This window comes from Tinamus guttatus, unplaced genomic scaffold (genome assembly GCF_059628265.1).
Source record: "Tinamus guttatus ecotype Peru unplaced genomic scaffold, ASM5962826v1 Tinamus_guttatus_pri_ptg000408l, whole genome shotgun sequence".
Classification (NCBI taxonomy): Eukaryota; Metazoa; Chordata; class Aves; order Tinamiformes; family Tinamidae; genus Tinamus; species Tinamus guttatus.
Window position 1 is genome coordinate 1,071,024 of NW_028288942.1, and position 20,776 is coordinate 1,091,799.

Here is a 20,776-nt window from a genome sequence, read left to right on the forward strand (position 1 = left end):
CTGGTACTTAGCCCTCTGCTTTTCTGAGAAGGCTAGCTGTAGCTTCCACTGCAACATAGCATTAAAAATTTGAGAATATGTATGTTATATTTTTCACTGTAGTAATCAAGCAAACAAAAAACCTGTAACTTTTGAGTGGATCCCCAGTCCCTTGTAACATGACGAAGTGGTGTAAGAAACTTAGCACCAAGATATTTAAGTAAAGAAGCTGTATAATGCAATGAAACACATTTTGGTTCTTTTTTCTAGCATGACTTGTTTTTCTAATTCTCTTGATTTAGGTCTGGAGTCAATCTCGGTCTGAGCTCCCAGGATCTTGTCACCATGGAGACTGAAAGTGAACAGAATTCCAGTTCCACCAGTGGGAGCTCCAGTTCTGGAGGAAGCAGCCGCCCTCAGATATCACAAATGTCTCTGTATGAGCGACAGGCCGTACAGGTAAGGCACTGTTATGTTCTGTTTTTTTTTGTCCATAGAAGGTGGCAGTAAGTTCTTCTCCATTGATCTAAGCTGTTGTGCTAAGGTAGGAACACGCTTAGAAGACGGTTTTCAGATTTTCAGAATTCTTACTTATTATATATTAAGTATATATGTTACATATACTTACATATACACTTATATAAGTATATATACACTATATATTTAATTCCATATAGCCTAATGTTCTGCTTCAGTTTTATAGGTGACTCCTCCAGTGTCCAGCTTCTTAATTTTATTAGTTCTGTGATCCAGTAGGTTGATGTCAGCCATTAGCCTGGTGTCCTATGTCAAGTTTTTCTGTTTATCATCCCAGTTTCTCTGGGACATCTGTACTATGCAGGAATACTGGTCTATCTGTCCACTTAATGATGCACTTCTCCAAATTCCAAGAGTTTTTTTAAAGTCTTAAAAGTGTTCTTCCTGCTATGCCTGAATACACCTGTGATTCAGTCTGTTACTGAACTTCTACTACGTATTTTGATGTTCTAATCTGGTGGCTTCACCTTTTTTCATGGGGATGAGGGATGTCTCCTGGCTGTTACTTAGATCGTGATTTCTCTCTTTAATCATGTTTCAGGGGCACAATGTTTTTTGACAGTTGGATTTTCTTTTTTCTCCAGGCCCTTCAAGCACTCCAGAGACAACCTAATGCAGCCCAGTATTTCCATCAGTTTATGCTCCAGCAGCAGCTTAATAGTGCCCAGTTCCACAGCTTGGCTGCTGTCCAGCAGGTGAGTTGCCAAGGGGCAGACTGAAAGGCGTTTGTCTCTGGGGGAGAGTCACTTTTTATGCAGCAACTTGTATGATGAGGTGCTGGTTTGTGATTAGACAACTAGTCCTTAAACATGTATTTAAAGGTAATGTAAACAACTAAAGAAACACGAAGCTAGGTGGATAGAACCCTCTGACTTCCAGTTACAGAGCAGGACAAGGTTGAATCTGGGATCCCCATAAGTGAAAATGGCATGTTTTGGCGGCATATGATGAGTCCCTGCACCTCCTTTAAATATAAAATGGATCATTACATCAGTAGCAGATACAGTAGCATTTTAAAACTGTCTTAAAATGAATCATGGATAGTTGTTTACCTGCAAATGCATGTGGTCTTATACACGTGAAATTTCACATGGTGTCCTCTGAATTTTCTATGTCTTTACAGTTAGTATTCCTTGTTTTCTTTATCAGTTACTAGCAAGATGGATCTGGGGAAGGTCATCTCCAGCAAGGAGGGTGTTTCTTTAGTTAAGATCTGTTTGTATAAATCAAAATAATGTATAAAGCCTGCTTATCTGGCATGTTTTTTTCCTTTAGCAACTTTGTTCATCATTTTGTCATCAGACTTTTATCCTCGGTCGAAGATAAATTTGATGTATGATGTTCCAGTAGTGTTCTCTCTATGTAACATCTTCATCAGTAGTTGCAGTTCTTTGATGTCAGTTCAGGAATCACAGAATGGTTGAGGTTGGAATAGATCTCTGGAGACCATCTAGTCCAACCCTGCTGCTCAAGCAGGGACACCTAGAACACGTGGCACGCCTGGGTGGCATCCAGGCGGGTTTGGAAGATCTCGCAAGGATGGAGACTCCCCAGTTTCCCTGGGCAGCCTGTTGCAGTGTTCAGTCACTTTTACAGTAAAGACATTTTTTTTTTTCTCATATTCAAATGGAACTGCCTTTGTTTCAATTTGGGCTCCTTGCCTCTGTTCCTGTTGCTGGGTGCTTCTGAAGAGTCTGGTCACATCCCCTTTACATCCTCCTTTTGGATACTTACATGCACTGATAAGATCTCCCCTAAGTCTGGTCTTCTCCAGCTGAACAGTCCCAGCTCTCTCAGCCTTTCTTCTTACGAGAGATACTTCAGTCCATTAAGTCATCTTAGCAGCCCTCTGCAGAACTCGTTCCAGTAGCTCCATGTCTCGCTTGTACTGGGGAGCCCAGCACTGGACACAGTACACCCGGTGAGGCCTCCCCAGGGCTGAGTAGAGGAGAAAGATTACCTCTCTCAAAGATAGTTCCCAAATCCTTACTTGCTGCTTTGTAGTGTGGGAGGAATAGAATCTTCTTGCTAATATCGCAGAAATCCTAGTTGCAGACTAACTGAACCTATTACCATACAGGCTGTTTGCCATGGGATCATATAGGACAGAAAAAAATACCTATTATTTATCCTCTTCCACCACTCATATGTGCTGTAATCAAAGTTTGTTACCTGGAGTTACTGTTACTAACTGTTACTAACCTGTTACTAACTTACACAACTTGCCCAACATAGTGTAAATGTTGTGGGGATAGAGTGTGTTGGAGCAGTAGGATGAGGGTCGTAGTTTGCAGCAGGACAAGCTGAGACAGTGGCAGAATATATACATGCCCCTGAGTGGAGGACTGCAGGTCGGTCACACACCGTAAGTGTCTCTTGTCTGATGTCTTGAGGGATGTGCAGAACTGGCTGGGGAGGAGGAGGTGCCCTGCTGACTTGCTACACCTGTTTTATAGGGCATGGCAGAGATTTGTAGTTGTTGTATTGTGTTCCAATTGTCAGGAAGGCAGAAGACGGTGATGCTGGGATGAGGTGTTCCAGCTAAGCCAAACATTTGGATTGGATTTAAAGCATTTTTTTTTCTAGGTGTTCATTTCTCTGCTGATCTCTCTTTGCAGGCTACAATTGCAGCCAGCAGACAGGCCAGCTCCCCCAACACCAGCACCCCACAACAGACCACCACTACCCAGGCCTCTGTAAGTAATTGCTTCCCCATGCATACCAAAGCCTTGCCCTCTTTGCTTTTTCTCCTCTTTGTCTTTTAGGGAAATCAGCCAGGAAAACACAGCTGCTAAGGATGATGGGAATCCACAAGATACAATCAATTTTGAGGATTTGGGGTGCTCTCATTATTGGTGGGGATTGAGGAGCCAACAGAAGGTTTTGAGTGGAAGAGGTCTCTTTAGCTGGAAAGGCAGAAACTGATCTGTTTTTGCTGAGCCTGTGAGGATACAATATCATGGATTAGGAGATGATTTCTAAGACAGAGGAGGAGATCAGCTTGAAAGGGATTGTCTTGTTTTCGGGCAGAAGGAAAGTGGCTTGTTGAGTGAGAAGAGGTCTGGGTTTATCTTGAGTATTGGGAAATTGGATGTATTTAAAGAATAGAAGAGTTTGTAAGGTAGGTACTGTGTGTTTTGTTTTTTGGATTGTTTTTTTCTTGAGACTCTGGAGAAATACATTTATTTTGCGGGGCAAGGGATTGATCTCTGTAAAGTTGCTTTTTAACAGTTATGCTCGGGTTCAGTATACAAATATAAACTAGCCAGAATCTTAGGTTGCATAGCTCCTTAAGACAATAGTTTCTTTTTTCTTGTCCCCGGGGCAGGAAAAAGGTGTAAAATGCCTGTCCTGGCAGTGTCCCAATGAGATAATTTCTGCCTGTTTCTTTGCCCTCATCATTTCCTATGTGATTTGGGCTTTTCTCTGTTTTAAGATCAACCTAGCCACCACGTCAGCTGCACAGCTGATCAGTCGCTCTCAGAGTGTGAGCTCCCCCAGCGCCACAACCCTCACACAGTCTGTGCTCCTTGGGAACACCACCTCGCCGCCTCTCAACCAGTCCCAGGCCCAGATGTATCTCCGGGTAAGAGATGTATGCACAAAGCGTGTCCTATCATGAGCACCATTTCCTGACCACTCTAGTGTTTTGCTGTGTGGGAGTACTAACATAAATTCTTACTTGGGGGCTAACTCCAGCTTTAGGGATAGTGTGGTTATATTTTAAATGCAAATGAGAAATGTTATGCTCCTGAAACCACAGGTCTAACTCTGGGTTCAGCTTTCGAGGATACATGAGCTTTTTATTGTGTGGTTTAGGAGTGTGCAGGTGAGATCATCTTTATCTCTGCTCTGCATAGATGTTAAAGATCCCATGGCACTTCTCACTAGAGTATAAATGTGAAATACATAGCCTAGACCTGAATATAGCTCACAGAAGTAAATTTGCTCCTCTCATGCAATGCTGGAACAGATATGTCTTGTAAATTACTCTCTTCAACCATTGCTGAGCTTGGGCACATAAGTCAGTGTTCAAGCAAGTCTGGGTGCATAGATTGATGTGAACAAATATCTCATCCTTTAAGGATGAGTTTGAGGTGATTCTATATACAAAACACTGATTATTGTCAGATTTGATCTAGAGTTTGGTTATCTACCGGAAAAAAAAAAAATCCTCTGCTCATACGGCTTCAGATACAGAATGTAATCCCCTTCTTTTCAAACAACCCCTATTTCGGATGTCTTGTGTCTTTGCTTCTCAGCTAGTCCTGGGCATATGTCTGAAAATTATACTCCAGGCTTCTAGCTAGTCCTGGGCCGTCTGTGGGAGTCAGCCCAGGCTCACATTTGGTTCACAGACAATCACTCATTTTCATAAGGATTTTTTTGCCAGTTTCCTGCTCCTGCAGGTTGTTCTCAGCTTTACAGTGGAAGGAGGGTTGGGGGTTTGCGCTGTGTGACGCTGCAGCCCAGCGTTGCTTTGTAATCTGTTTGCTTGTGGTTCGCTGTCTTTTTCTCCCCTTCTCCATTCCTTCCATTCCATGTCACCTGATCCTTCCCCAACAGCCGCAGCTGGGGAACCTGTTGCAGGTAAACCGGACCTTGGGCCGCAATGTTCCTCTTGCCTCCCAACTCATCCTGATGCCTAATGGGGCCGTGGCTGCTGTCCAGCAGGAAGTTCCACCCACCCAATCTCCTGGGGTCCATGCAGACACAGACCAGGTCAGTGATACCCCTCCCAGAGTCCTCCCCTTTCTCTTGCCCCACAGTCTGATCTCTGTCTCTGTCCCCTTGTGTAGGGAATTAAATCTATTTTATCCCCATCCTGTAGCCCTATAGCTGCTGCATGCAGAAGGGTCTCATCTCTCTTACCACTGTGTTTCTGTGTTTGCCTTTTAACTTCAAAGACAGAATTAATTTCTACTTAAATCCCTTGGGTGAACCACAAACTGGATCAATCCTGTCCTCATTTCTTCGTTGTCCTTTTTTGGAAAGAGTTGTGAGTTCTGTGTCAAGTTTTCAGTGGGGCAGGTGCTCTGTGAACGAAGAGTCTGGGCTGGTGGTAGTATTCATTGACCCAGTTAGTTTGCCGTTGTAAAGATGCCAAAGACTGAACAAATCACAAGGTCCTAGCTCCTGCATTCATCTGTAAATATTACTCTGCCCCTGCTGCAGTTACTTCCTATTTATCTTGTCTGGAGCACTTTCTTTGAAGCAAAGTCAGCTACGATCAAACTTGACGATAACACTGCATTTGCAAGGGGAGTAAATACAGAGGATGGCAGCACCAAAATGCAGAGAGAAACTGGAGAAATAAGGGCCGTGTGCCATGAGAAGAGATGAGAGCCTCTTAAATGGAAAGACCTGCACAGAGAGAGGTGGCAGGTGGCACAAATTAAAAAGGAATTGCTGATCTTAAACGGGAGTCTCTGTGCTTTCTGAGCCATGCTCAAGTGGATCCTCCGAATGCAGGAGCAGGGCGGACAGGTCTGAAGGATGTCCCATGCCTTTTAGTTTCTCATGTTGGAATCTACTGCATGGAGGGAATGGTGTTATCCTCAAGTCCTGCTTAGAAAGTGCCATGAGATCTTTAACTTCCATCAGAGATGGGCAGTAGGGAGTTGAGGTTAATAAGACTATGGGGAGGGCTGCACCTGAGCTTTGTCCTGCAATGTTAACCACCTTCCTGTGTGAAGCTTTAAGTGTCAGCTTAGGCTGCATCTCAGTAGTTTGTGCTACATCTGTGTTTTCTGCTTCTGTTAAACTCCCAGGAGGTAACACACATAACACAAATGGAGTGTTTTCTATGTGTGTTTCTAGGTGCAGAACTTGGCTGTGAGGAGCCAGCAGACATCAGCCACTAATGCCCAGCTCCAAGGTTCTGCTCAGAAGGCAGCTGTGCCAGGAAACTCCCAGCCTTCCGGCCTACCACAGGCCACAAATACAGGCCAGACATTGGCAGTGGCTCAGGCTTCTTCTGGCAACACAGGCCAGTCCCTCAACTTGAGCCAGGGGGCCACAGGCAGCAATAGTGTCTCTGGGGGTGTGGTGGCAAGCAGTGGGAACCAGACCTCAACAGGACTGAGCCAGGCATCCTCAGCAGGCCCTCCTGGTAGTTGCCAAAGGAAAGGCACAGGGGTGGTTCAGCCATTGCCAGTAGCAGCTGCCCAGGCAGTGACTGTCAGTCAGGGAAGCCAAACAGAAACAGAGAATGCAGCCACAAAGAAGTGTGAAGCAGACAGTGGTGGACAGCAAACAGTGGGCATGAACCTGACCAGGACAGCTACACCAGCACCTAGCCAGACGTTGATCAGCTCAGGTAAGTGGGGACTTGCTCCTCCTCTTTGAGCCCATTGGGCCTCCACAGGAAAGTCTCATTTGAGAAGTTTTCCACCATGTTTCCAAGTCTCAGTGTTTCAGGATGCGATTCTGTAGGAATTATCCCTCTTTGTGAATGAGAGTATTTGATCTCGGCCTGTTCCGTCCCCAGTCTTCTCTGCTAATAAGCTGTCAGACATTTTGGAATTTAACAATTCAAAACAGTGCTGGGGGGTTAAAAAGTCCATTTTCCATCCTTGCTTCTTTTTGTTTCCAGCTGCCCTGCTGCTAATTTTATGTACTGCCCTCTTTTCCCATCCCATGTTTGTAGCCACATATACACAGATCCAGCCCCACTCGCTGATACAGCAGCAGCAGCAGATCCACCTGCAGAAACAAGTAGTGATCCAGCAGCAGATTGCCATTCATCACCAGCAGCAGTTCCAACACCGCCAGTCCCAGCTCCTCCACACAGCCACCCATCTCCAGCTGGCTCAGCAGCAGCAACAGCAGCAAGCACCATCTCTAACTCAACAGCAGCAGCAAGCTCAACCCCCACAGCAGCAAGCTTCATCTCAAAACCAGCAGCAAGCTCAGACCCTTGTGGTGCAACCTATGTTGCAGTCCCAGCCACAGCCTGTTCAGCTTCAGCAGGACAGCGCTTGCCAGCCAGGCACCAAGTCACCTATTCCAATTCAGTCAAAAGCTCTGGTCACCTCCATCAAACCGCCTCAGCTTGGGCCTGCCAAAATGTCAGCAGCACTGCAGCCTCCACCACATATCCCAGTGCAGGTGGTGGGTACACGGCAGCAGGGCTCAGGACAAGCTCAGGCACTGGGTTTGACTCAGATTGCTGCAGCAGTGCCCGCCTCCCGGGGTATGCCAGCTGTGGTCCAGCCTGTTTCCCAAGCCCACGCTTCTTCCCCATCATCCGCTCCGGCATCTTTGCAGGAAGCTCCTCCTCTCACCACAGGGGTAAATTTGGCACAAGTTCAAGGTACAGCCCACATGGTGAAGAGCACAGCCTCCTCTCCAGTTGTGGCTCAGATGCCAGCAGCATTCTACATGCAGTCTGTCCAGTTGCCAGTAAGTGACATCACTGAGAAGGGAGGATAGCATATGGACTCTATTCGTTCATTCCTTAGGACACCAATTTTAGTCCAGCCCTGGGTCAGTGAAGTGGGGTGTGCTGAGGCATTTGGGGAAAGGAATATGGAGTTGTTTCCTTTCAGATGCATGAATTCCAGTCCAGTCGTAGGGACTATTGACTGCAAGTAATTCTCTTCCACATGATCATTCCGAGGTTTGCATGAGATTTGTTGGTGAAACTCGGCCCTGCTTCAAATGGGAGTATATGTCCTCAACACATACTATCACACTTAACAATAATTGGCATCTTTGTCTCTCTTAGGAGAGAGACCAAGGCTGAGTGGGCCATGAAAACTGAACTGCCCTCCTCCAAGTAGGTAGGGATACCACCAGTGCAGAGACCCCATGGTGTGTGGTATTGGCTGCAGAGTTAGGGCTGACTTTGGGCTTCTGAGGTTTCTCTAGTAACAGGTTATAAGAGGAATGAATATGGCTCATGCTGCACAAGCTTCTTTCATGCTGCTCTGAACTACCCATCTAGAGTCTACCTAACCCCTGTAACAACACTTTGCTCGCCCAGGTATCCTTAGCAGGCTCCTCAGGCTGTTCATTTTCATGAGACTTCACTTGTGTAGTCAGTCAAGGGCAGAATGCACCAGTTTCTAAACTCTGGCTCCTCCTTCAGGCAATCCTGTGATAGCTCCCTGAGGACTAGAGGACAAGTCGGTCTCTTGTCCAGCATATTTCCTTTAGTGTTACAATTCTTTCTTTGTAGAAACAGTGATCCAGCTGATGAAGGCTTATTTGGAAACTGGTAGGTGGCTGCCAATCCAGTTCCTTCTTGCTGGAGTAATTCCTTGAGCCTGGGACAGTGCTATTATCTTGATAATATATCAGTGTATCAAGATGAATTTGGACATATATCCTAATCCTAGTGCTGTGCTCGTGAGTGTCCTAAGTTTTGCTCCCCACTAAGCAAACGTCCTTAAACAGAGGAATGTACTGATGAGGGAGCTTGAGGTAGGGGAAGGAACTAGGCAGAAGAGGAAGGAAGATGGAGCAGGGTGTATCCTGCTGCCTTCAGTCTGTGGTGGTCTGTGATTGGGGGGTGGGGGTCCTCTTTCTGCTTATGTGTTCTTCTTCCTTCACACAGGGCAAGTCTCAGGCCTTAGCTGTGAAGCGCAAGGCAGAGTCAGAGGAGGAGAAGGAAGAATCACCCAGTGTAAATGCAGTTCTGCCTGCTAGGTCTTCTCCTGTGACAGATAGCCCCAAAAACATGGATGAGAAGAGTGGCCTTGGAGGTGAGGTGCAAACGAAAGCCATGTTTTGGTTTGGTTTATGATCCAATCTCTTATTGCAAAAGGAATATTAGGAGCAGAAAAGGAATATTAGGAGCAGAGAGAGCAAAGGTTACAGTGACTCCTGTGGTTTTAATATTCCAGATAAATCCGATTCCGCTGCCAGTGCAACCTCAAATACCACTTCAAGTGAAGCAAGATCAGTCACACCCACGTCAGCTCCCACCCCAAACCTGGCAATGGTGTCACGTCAGACAGGAGACTCCAAACCCCCACAAGCCATTGTGAAGCCCCAGATTCTCACACACATCATAGAGGGCTTTGTCATCCAGGAAGGAGCAGAGCCTTTTCCAGTAAGTGTCCACGGTGTACGGAAGGAGAGGCATCTATCTTGAGAGGGCGGTGGTCTACTTTCTTTGGACAGGAGTTTCTTTCCTCATGCTCAAGTCTGCTGCTTTTCTCAAAAGACATAGGCAGTGAAAAGAAGAAAAAGGAGAGAGGTTTCATTCATCAAGCAGGCATTAAGTGCTGCTACTAAAGAAAGTGGGTTAGAGGGAAGTGATGGGATTTTTTTCCCCCCAAGTCAGTACTCCTCAAAATAATACTATGTGCAGGAATTTCTTCTCTCTCTCTCTCTCTCTCTCTTTTTTTAATGGAGGCAAAGATGCACTGCATGTTGAACAAGCAGCTGCTGATGTTAAAGCAAGTAAAGGGGAATACAGTTACATGGAGTTGCAGGGTATTCAAGGCAGATGTCAAAGATGATCCAGTATTGTCAAGCCTGTTGGTCAGGAGCGACTAATGACTTTGTTCAGCATCCCCCCTCCTCCTCCGGTAGTGACAGGGATTCTTCTGAGCTCTAACAAGATGCAAGTGGCACCTACCTTGCACACAGTGGTACGCACACAGATGCCTTTACTGATGGACAGAACTCTCTCTTCCGGTCCAGGTTGGTTGTTCTCAGCTACTGAAAGAATCTGAGAAACCACTGCAGGGAGCCCCTCCCTCTGGACAGAGTGAAAACCTGTCCAGCAATTCCCCAGGAGGGGACAGTGCTTCTATGGGTGAGTTTCAGCACCTGGAGATTTAGCAAATGTTCCTGGAAGTGTTTTGATGTTGTTTTTCTTGTTTGTTTGTTTGTTTGTTTTCTGATACTTCTTTATGTACTTCATACATCATTAACTTGTGTTCCTTTTTATCTTCCTGCTAACTCTGTAGAGACTCGAACTCAAGCTACAGACATAAGATCTCTTTTTCTTGAGGTGCTACAAGATGATACTTTTTTTTTCTATATCTGATATAATATATCCTATGTCAATAGCAAGCAGGAAATTTTGAAATATTCCTGTCTCTAATAACTTTTTGAAAGCTATGAAAGATGTGTGAACACAGCTGAGGTGCAGTGATGATCTCCTCATACCTTTGTAGGATATGAGGGATAGGGTAGTTCTTACTTGCTCAGCAAAAGGTTAATGAAAGGAGAAATGCTTGGTACTGTGCAGCACTGTAGGTCCCTAATGGAGGGTTTTGGCCTCCCCTCTTCCAGATTCTTCCCCAAGCTAACTATATAGTATATTGAATAGAAAATACTGTTTGGAGTCAGTCTGTTCTGTAGAACAGTATGGGACTGGTGAATGATGGTTTGAACTGAAACAAACCACATATGATCAAGTGATGTGCATCTCTCTCTCTCACTAGAACTTGATAAGAAGGCGAGCTTGCTGAAGTGTGAATACTGTGGAAAGTATGCCCCAGCCACCCAGTTCCGTGGCTCCAAGAGGTTTTGTTCCATGACCTGTGCTAAAAGGTAATAGCAAGGCATTGTCTTCCTTTTCTCTGATTATGCATTATCTAGAACTGGGCATGTGCCTTGTGGTAGTGTGCAGTACTTCAGTACCTCTGACCCACCCACATGGAATACACTGACCACAGAGATCGTTTAGGGTTGAACCTCCTAATGGTTTGTGAATGCTTTTAGACCTGCATGAGGTAGATGACCTGTGAAGTGTAAACAGGATTCCTGACTTGTTCAGGAAATAAGATAAGAAAGGGAAACTCCTTATAGGATGTACATCTGATAAAGAGTGGTTCTCCAGAGCCCAAATGTCTAATCAGATGCTTACTGTTAGCCATCTGCTGTGTTTTTGATACCGCACAAAGACACAAGGGAGTATGGGAAGATGAACATGAGAAGTTGGACTAGTCATTGCCATCTCTTGTTGATAGTGGAAGGCATGTTATGGTTCATCTTTTCCATTAGGAAAGTGATCTAATCGATCCTTCAGATGTTAGATCAAAACTCTGATGTCCAAATATTGCTTGCGTCACCAATCTGGACTGGTAACTTCCAAGGGGAATTCTTAGGAGAAGGAACAGAACCTGATGATAAAGAGATTTATCCCCATTGAGAGGAAGGAGAAGTTGCTCTTTAAGTAGTTTCTGTTTCCTAACTGCAGCTCTGGTTCTACTTATTTGAGGTACAATGTCAGCTGCAGCCACCAGTTTCGGCTGAGAAAGAAGATGAAGGAGTTCCAGGAAGTTAACTATGCTCGCGTGCGGCGACGGGGACCACGGCGCAGCAGCTCTGAAATTGCTCGAGCAAAGATCCAGGGCAAGCGCCACAGGGTAAGGACGCAGTCCTGCCTGCCTCTGATCAGGCAGATCTCACTGTGACAGCAGTCACTGCTGGCTGTGCAGGAAACGTTTCCTACAGTGAGTGCGCTCTGCACCTGTATCTGTGCTGTAGCTGTGTTAGTTGCTGGATAGTCCTGGTTGCTTTACTTTGAGGCAAGGACTGAGCTTCTGGATGCTTACAAGTGCTTAGGTCAGACTTTCACAAGACATTGGGTCAGACCTAACTCACTGTGCTTCTGTATTGTTCCTGTCTTAGTGTCAATGATGTCAAGTGTGTTTTTTCTTGTAAATGCATTCAGAGCTGAGGTGAAATGCATGGCCCATCTGTAGGCATACGGCATATGCAGAGTGCACAGTGACACAGTTATTACACAACACACAAGGAACTGTCCCAGTTGTGCATCAGCTGCAAATAGTGATTCGCACTCATACTTGTTTGTTCTCTGTTAATTCCAGCATGAATTATAGAGCTCTCAGTGAGTGACACCAGCTGAAAACCTTGATAGAAAACAACCCACTTTCCTGTTTGGTTAGCTTTCTTCCAGCTTACTGAATTAAATGAGGTCATAGAAGGGCTCTAATGAGTTCCAGAACTGGCATGAAGGTGAATGGACTGGGGGAGGGTGGAAAGAAAGCAAAGAGGAGAGGAAGAAAGGGCAAAGCCTGCTTCTTCTGGCATCAGTGAGCTCTTGTCAGCTGTGACTGGATCAGCAGCCACAGACAGGGACTGTTGGGACAACTTTTGCTGTTCGCAGCGTTTTGTTTTGCTCTTAATGATTGTGATTTTCTTATACACACCTTCGCCTTTCTTTCTTTCCTGTGGGCTTGTAGGGCCAAGAAGATTCCAGTCGAGGCTCTGATAACTCCAGTTATGACGAGGCTTTATCCCCTACATCTCCAGGGCCCCTCTCAGTGAGGGCCAGTCATGGAGAGAGGGACCTGTCCAACTCCAGTATGGCCCCACCTACCCCAGACCTACATGGCATCAACCCAGTCTTCTTATCCAGCAATCCAAGTCGTTGGAGTGTAGAGGAGGTGTCTGAGTTCATTGCATCCCTGCAAGGTAAAGTTAAACTTCCAGCATGGGAAAAAGTGTTGGCTGTCTTTCTGGCAATGAGAGTCGCCTGTTGTCGGTAGCCCCTCTATGTCCTCAAGCAGCCTGTGGCACAGAGCTTGTCGGGAGAAGGGGGACTGGTTAGATTCCTAGCTTGCTTTCTCTACTGGCCACCTGTCCCAAGAGGGAGAATGTGGAGAGTGCCTGGAGCACGTGTTTCTCAGTGCTGTTTTCCTGGCTTCACAGGTTGCCAGGAGATTGCTGAGGAGTTTCGGTCACAGGAAATTGATGGCCAGGCGCTACTGCTCCTCAAGGAGGAACACCTCATGAGTGCCATGAACATCAAGCTGGGACCAGCTCTCAAGATTTGTGCCAAGATCAATATCCTCAAGGAGACCTAAAACAGCTCTGAAGCCTTTTTGCTCTGACCACAGTGCAGCTCCTAGCTTTGGAATGTCTTGCTTGGGTGGTGAAAGAGAGGACCATTCCACAACAAAAAATGGGAAGGAAATTAGTTAACTGAGTTGACCTGCTATGCACAAGCCTGTGTCTTGGCCCCTTTATGGTGCTACAAGGAGGAGGAAAATTCCCACCTAGGCCTTGAGACTTTTTTCCTTCTTGATGGTTTTGAATATACTTCTGCCATACACCATGTGAAAAATGGGAAGGAAGGGGACCTCTTTCTGCCCTAACAGACTTCTGACAGGGAACTCCCCTGTCCCTTTTGCTGCATCAGGGCTGTTAGATCCTATGTAGCAAGCTGAATCTTGCTGTGCCAGAACTTGAGGCATAAAGAAACCTGCCTAGCACTAGTATTATGAGCAGTTGTTTTTGGGACACTTAGAAAGAAGAAAAAGTAAATTCCACATGACAAAAAGATACAAGTGAGAGTTACAGACTAAGGGGCTGCCCCTCTTCCCTTATTCTAAAAATACCTAGGCTGTTTATGAATGGGGTTTAATAGACATTCCAGCAAGCATACCCAACCTACAGGCCCAAGGCCGTAAGAGCTGCCTTAGCCTTCACTTTGCTGCATAGCAGGAGATGGTAATGCTAAGTGTTGTGGCAGCTTGTATGCTACTCCTTAATCCAGTCAGAGGAGGATTCATACCGAGTTCAAGGTGCTGGAGAAGAAAAGGGCAGTGGGAAAGTGCTTTACTTTAGGGGACTCTGCAGCACTAGGTTTGTTCTGCCATAATAATTTACAGATCCAAAGCAGTCTTCAGAAGTGCTAAGGCTCTTCATAAAATGGCTTGGGGGTTGTTTTTTGTTTTGTTTTAAATGTATGATCTCTTATTTTTTTTTGGTGTGTGTGGTCTGTCTTTATTACCCCCAGGGGAAGATACAGGGCAAGGATTAAGCTAAACTGGCAGGAGTGTAGCCTGCCAGTGTTTGTGTTTTTTTTTTTTTTTTTTTTTGAAGGAGGGGGGGGTGTCTTTTTTGTGTGTGTGTCATTGTTAAACAGAGGAAGAAAAAAATACTTAATCTGCCCCACACACACACAAGCTCCCACCCCCACTGCTCTTCCCTGTACTCTGATCCTTTAAGTTAGTTAGATGAACCCTCCCTGGCTGCTCCTGCCATTTTTGTTTTTAAAGGACCAAATGTATTCAGAAGCTTTCTAGCCAGCTTGCTAGAGATGAGCCTGGGCAGAGTTGTCCTGTAAGCAACTCTGCTTTTAAAAACAAACACGAGCTTAGGAAATTATACAAAGCACTGAAGAGGTAAGACCTCTTCTAAACCAGCTCTGCTGTTTTTGTAAGTTTCAGATAATTTTTCCAGCAAAACCTACATCTCTGGGAAGTGCCTACAGTTGGAAAGGTTTAGGATCACAGCAGGAGGCCTAATATGGGAATGAAAAGAGTACAGGTCTTTGGAAGGAATGTATTCACCCACCTCTTAAAGATACAAGTGAGAGGAAATACAGGGCTTAGGATATGGCTATAGAGTGTGAAAGCAACTTCTAGTCTTAATTCAGGTGCTAAGTACAACATGGGTACTCTGATCATAATACCAGATCCATTACAAGTTAGGGGAGAAAAGTTAGGATCGCTATAGCCATTAGAGGATGGCTGCCCTTAGACAATTTTAGCCTTACCAAGTTGCTTACAGGACAGTAGCCCATGGCAGAGTAGAAAGAGCCTATCAATTACTAGCACCTTCCAAGGACTGGGTTTATTTCACCAAAAGGGAAATATTTTACCTGAAATTCATTATATATGTTCAAGGTTCTTAATGAAAAAAAATAAAAAAGGCTTCACAGCTATTTTTAGCATCACTTTTTAACCACCCAAACTGAGCATTAGTTTGGTGATTGTATCTTCCTAGAATTAAAGCCTTCATCAAGAAGTCAATTTTGATTTTATTGCAGAAAAATACAGGACATTGGAGACTACAATCCATAAGTGGCAGAGCTTTTACATTTCACTCCCGGATCAAGTCTTGAGGACAGATTTTCATAAGAGTTAGAAGCCATGACCCTGTACTCACAAGGGGCTATCCATTCCTGCCCAGGAGTGATTCAGACACAAGGCACTATATAATGAGGGCCCTCCACTTGTGACAAAGCTGTCCTGGAACCAAAAAAAGATGCTGTCTTACCAACACAACACTTCGGTTTGATTATTTTATTTTTTCAAAGTCATGTTTTGTACAAAAAAATACCACCCATATCTTAAACACCACCATGAAAAACAGGAACAGACTTGGTGACTTCCTATTTTTTCCATGTTATGAGAAAGACTGAGACCATAACAAAAGTCAAGGAAAGCAGGAACTGTTTACCTATGCAATCCAGCAAGAGGGCAGGGCCACTTGCTTCTCAGCATCCCTGTTGAGACTATCTGCAGTATAAAAACGCATAAACTTTTTTGTTCCCTGTTAGCAGCAGTGGCTTCCTCACAGTCTCTACTCTCAAGACTGAAGATGGGTCTTTGTCTTCAGAATGTAACTTCTAGAGCCTACCCGCCTCAAAAGGAAGGTGCCAAGTTGAGGGTTGGACTAGATGATATTCAGAGGTCCCTTCCAACCTCAACCATTCAGTGACACTGTAAAGTATCTGAAGGCTCCAGTTAAACCTTGTAACTCTGCAGGCGCTACCTTGGCCGCAGGGGAATACTCTCTCTCCCACCTAGTAGCAGTGTGCAACCATCACCAGCACTGGGCAAGCATCATAAGACTGACCTGAATCACACTTGGGGGGACAGTGGCTTAACCAAGTGACTATAAGCTCAGGAGTATGCAGTTTTGAATCTGCTAGCATACTTATCCCTTGGCTTCTATGTTTTATTTTCATAAAAGGAAAAAAAAAAAAAAGTAGCCTCACAGAAAAATCCTCTACCAGACAGTGAAAATTCACAAAGCATACAATCAACAGCTCAGTTACTGTCAAAATTCTGAGCAGTTAGCCTGCATTGCGGCTACCTCCAACTATTTCGTTTTGTCCTGAGTTCAGTTTCACTTCAACACAAGTCCCCTTTACTTAGCAGCACATCATTTTCTTTGGCTTCCCAGTGACTGAGAAGATAAAGATGTCATCTGGACTGAAGGAGGAGGTCACAAAACAGTATCTTGTAGTTTTCAAGCATTGTCCCTTTCCAGTCTGAAAGAATACCAGTGGATAACCTACAGCTCTCTGCATCTCAAGAAAACTGGTGTGTACTTTTCAACACATTACCATTAGGAAAACAAAAGACTTCAGAAGTGCTAATGCCTCTTCCATTCAGAGTTTGGCATAGATGACCTTGTGCACATTGTGCTGGCTCGTGTAACAGGGCAGAAGCTAGAAAAGCTGGAAAAAAGTATTGGAAGTATAAAACCAGTGTGTTTCTTACAGATCTGATTAGCCTTAGAGGACAGACAAAAGCTCATCTCAGCTGTTTTAACTCACTGTCTTCTTTCACACCCCCTCTTTGAACCCATCTATGCCCTTCTCAATATCACATCTTCCAGCCCCACTCACTACTGAATGTTGAATATTCATTTTTGGTGTCACCTATTGCACTCTCAACACATTGCCCTCCCCCTCCAGCTCTACTGCATTCCTTGAAAGCCTAAAACACCATTAGATCCAGAAGACATGCCTTCAGGAATCAGTGGTGCTCATATCCAGAGGCTTTCTTGATGCCAGAAAAAGCAAAAGCGAAAAGTTTAAGAAGATCAGAAGCAAGAGAACTGTCAGGGAGGCACCTGGCTAAACAAGCACCAGGATGGAGGGGGAAGAGAGAGAGAGGAGAAGAAGAAAAAAAAAAAAAAAAAAAAGTGTTGTGAGCCCATCACATTGGCAGCAAGTGGTCATCCCGTTCTTCTGATTCCTCACCCAGCTGGTCATCACCCACACCACGGTATGCAGCTGGCACATTTCGAGGCTTAGATCGACAGACAAAGTCACAGCCATCCTACAAATACAGGTTATTACACCAGTAGAATCAGACTATGAGCATCATAATCTAAGTTAGCATCAAAGCAAAGCAGCTTTTATGACTTCTTCTGTTAAGGGATAATGCCTGTCCTCAAACTATCTGGGACAGATACCAAGAGTTGTCTTGGTAAGGGGAGCATGCATACAGAGATATTACCCACTCTTCAAGGCTTGTCAACCCTGGGGGTAAAGCATGGTACTGATTAGCAGTATGCAAAAACATAACACTGAGACAAGCATAAAGGACCAGACAACAGAGCCTAAGGTGAGCAAGGAATAATTTCAAGGAGCCAGACAAACACTTCTGTTCCCACCTTACCATTCCTAGCTGAGAAGTGTTAGCCATGAACAATCATGTGCTATATTTGGGCAATCACAGGATATTAGCACCACTCTTAACACTTAGCAAGCAAGTACTACAGAGTAAGATGCACACCCTCATCTGCCTCAGGTTACTCTGCAGCTGATCTACCCAGCCACAGACCACAAAGATGAGGCAAGTCCTAATTGGCATTTTCCTTATACACTAGTATATGGACCATGTTGGGGATATAGAAAGATTTGTCACTCACCGCCACCAAATTGCCCAGATCTTGCCAAAAGGCAAAGTGAGGAAACTGCTCCATGCCCTTAGCTCCTACCACTAGGCGCTGGTACAGGAATCCACCAACGATGTAGACTGCAATCAGTGACACAAATCTAGAAGAACAAGATAAAATATACCACACACAAAGCGCCAAGGTCAGAGTCGAGAAAACTCTGCACACCACCTCTCCATAGCCAGCTGCCTGCCTTAAACAGGTATTAAGAGTTAGTAACTGAGTACCATTTTAGAAAAGAGCAATAAACAGAAAACCAGGCCAGGAAAGATACCTCAAAATATTCATTTTCAGGTAGAAATCTTTCAACAGTATCGCATGAAATAGTGCCTTTAAGCACAAGTACAGAAAATAGAGTTAAGACCCTTACCCTGAATTCCCAGCTCTGGCAAAGAGCTGTGGTACAATTTTAGGAGGTCATATCTTCCATGTTTCAGTATGCTTCTCCATAAACCAGGAAGGAGATGTCTACAGGATGCGTAGTAGCCCTATGCCATCATGCTTTAAGCAAAAACTTCTCTCCAAAGGCTCAGAGATATAGTAGCATTTAACAGTGGCTGCAGACAGCCATATTAAAATTATCTGGTCTAGAAGAGCATTTGCTTTGTTTCTAAATGACATTGGAGATTATGGCCTAGGAATGAACACACTCTCCAATAACTCACATTATTAGCAGAATGGAGCCAACACTCAGGTGGGAATCCTCAGCTGGGCAGGCCACACTGCTGTCCATCTCAAAGAGGTAAAAACACTCCTGCTCCTTTTCTCGCTCTTCAGAAATTATGTTGAACGAACTCTGTTTTTGGAAAAAGCCAGGTTGTGAAAATCTGCCCAGGCATGCTGGACTTTACAAGAAGGCATTTTACCACTGTTGGTACAGCTATACAGTGGGGACTGGACGACAGAAGAAAACCTCACTGCCTCCTCAAAGCCCTTCTACTAATAATCAACCATTAGACAAACTCTCCTGCCTCATGCGTCACTCACCGCTGTAAACCCCCGCTTGCAAGAAATCATTATCACTGCTCTTCTCTTCTCACCACTGCAGTGTCTGCCGTATGAGTCACCTCCTTTATAAATAAGCATGATCCAATCACCTGCCAAGCAAAAGAACATGGGCTATATAGATGCAGACCAGAAGGCAACAGGCAGACATTGAGTAAGCAAGTTATTAGGTGGAACCTTACTTCCATTGAAGACCTGGGTTTCATTGATTCTTCCTATGACTGTAGTCTTTCCAGTCTTTCTATCAATTTGTACTAGGCCAGCAAGATCATGCAAGGAGCTATCAACCTCCCTGCATACCCTGAAGTGATAGGTGTAGTTTTCTGTGGTGCCTAGCTCCACAGTCGTGTTAAACCTGCAGCAAAGAGGGCACAGAGCAGATTACCTATTGAATTATAAGGAATAGGTTGAAAGCAATCATTAAAAGACACTGGGAGCCAGCCATAGCCCATATCACAGCCTCAAAGTTTTCAGCCTCCCTGACCCAAGAACTGCAGTGAGTTGATATGGGTTTGCACTGTACCTCATTTGGCTCAGAGGTTCCAGTTTCTCCAACAGGGCTTTTTCTGTTTCAGACTCGCTGCCCTCATCTCCAATCACATCACAGTGCTTCTCTTTTATCTCTTCAGCCCAGACACTGACAGCCAGGACCATAAGGACTACCAGCAGACCAGAAGTATGCCAGGCTGATGACATCCTGGATATATGCCAGCCACAGACTGCAAAAAGGAGAAGTCAAAAAGCAAGAAATATCTCAAAGTTCCCATGAGACACAAAACCCCAGGGTCTGACATGGTCAAAAAGAATTCACTGATACAGAGGGTCTCTTGGAGCTTCTATTCTAAGATTCCCCATGAGACCACAAAGTTTTGCTGCTGAACTCATTAATTAGCCTTGGTTCGGCCAAAGCTGAGTCCAACAGGCTCTAGACTAAACACTTTCATAAGTCAGTCATTCTTCAGCACTGCACCCCCCCCCGCCCCAAAGAAGCCAATCAGCAGAAAGTGATTTACTAGTCCTCTAATCAATTGTCTTGGCAGCTCTTATTGCTTAGCGCCCACCAGCATTAACAAGCTTGCAGAGTACAGAAACTATTAACCAGACTCTGTTCAGGTTCCTTAATCCTAATAAATGAATTATTAGAGCATTACCCTTTTAAAATTACTTCTAACTGAGAATCAGAAAGCATTCTGTAGTACAAAGCTGCAACTTCACAAAAAAGCATTTTCTTCCATTTATGTGGGAGAAGAAAGAAAACAAGGCAGCATTTCTAAGATAAACAGAAGAGGCAGTAGCAAGGATGAGAATGCAACCTGGAAGCTTTGGCTTTAGGCTATGGCTATAATCACATGTGAAGCATGGACTGATTGTGTCGCCTCCGCCTTCAGTCAGTTTCGCAGCAGACTCTCCTCTGCTTCTGCTACGGCAGAAGTCAGGAGCGTTCCCAAGGCTGGTGAGAACTAACCAACAGTGCAGCAACTTCATAAGCAACTAGCTGTGGGCAGCCAGTCTGTTCTGTGGAATGTAACTATTATCCCTCATCCCCATAGGGTTCATCATGAGAAGCTACAACTTTTAAGCCACTATTTTTTAATCCCAGCAGATGTAAACTTAAGGACCTTAAATATACTTAGCTAGGGACAGCCCTGACTCAGGAACTCATGATTTACTTCTCACAAGACATCAAGGGGAAGTCTTCTCCCAGGACCAGAACAGATGGCTCCGGGCCAGCCGCTTGCAAACCCTGTCGGGCACTGCTGCGGTACCGCACAGCAAGGCCGCCCCGCAGCCGGCGCCCCGCGGGCAGCTCGCGGGACAGCGCCAGGGCGGGGGCCGTGCAGGG

The 20,776-nt window shown here is 45.0% G+C and overlaps 2 protein-coding genes across 3 annotated transcripts; one reads left to right on the top strand and one right to left on the bottom strand.

Moving 5' to 3' along the window:
• The first annotated feature begins 246 nt into the window (after window positions 1-246).
• PHC1 (polyhomeotic homolog 1) lies at window positions 247-13,340 on the top strand. Of its 2 annotated transcripts, XM_010217772.2 has the most exons (14): window positions 247-438; window positions 1,101-1,211; window positions 3,135-3,212; window positions 3,953-4,102; window positions 5,083-5,238; window positions 6,337-6,835; window positions 7,166-7,920; window positions 9,077-9,224; window positions 9,366-9,574; window positions 10,171-10,285; window positions 10,920-11,028; window positions 11,699-11,846; window positions 12,687-12,918; window positions 13,156-13,340. In XM_010217772.2, exons 1-14 carry the CDS (start codon window positions 325-327, stop codon window positions 13,308-13,310), a joined length of 2,979 nt encoding a protein of 992 aa, XP_010216074.2. In that variant the 5' UTR covers window positions 247-324; the 3' UTR covers window positions 13,311-13,340. The 2 variants fall into 2 exon arrangements, with proteins under 2 accessions (XP_010216074.2, XP_088387455.1); XM_088531329.1 differs by lacking the exon at window positions 5,083-5,238.
• Window positions 13,341-16,458: 3,118 nt separating this feature from the next.
• Window positions 16,459-19,662, bottom strand: M6PR (mannose-6-phosphate receptor, cation dependent). Its single transcript, XM_010217775.2, has 6 exons — window positions 19,457-19,662; window positions 19,116-19,288; window positions 18,916-19,025; window positions 18,594-18,724; window positions 17,902-18,028; window positions 16,459-17,306 (listed from the first exon to the last, which is right to left on the bottom strand). The coding sequence occupies exons 1-6, from the start codon at window positions 19,627-19,629 to the stop codon at window positions 17,184-17,186; spliced, it is 837 nt and encodes a 278-aa protein (XP_010216077.1). The 5' UTR covers window positions 19,630-19,662; the 3' UTR covers window positions 16,459-17,183.
• Window positions 19,663-20,776: the final 1,114 nt, after the last annotated feature.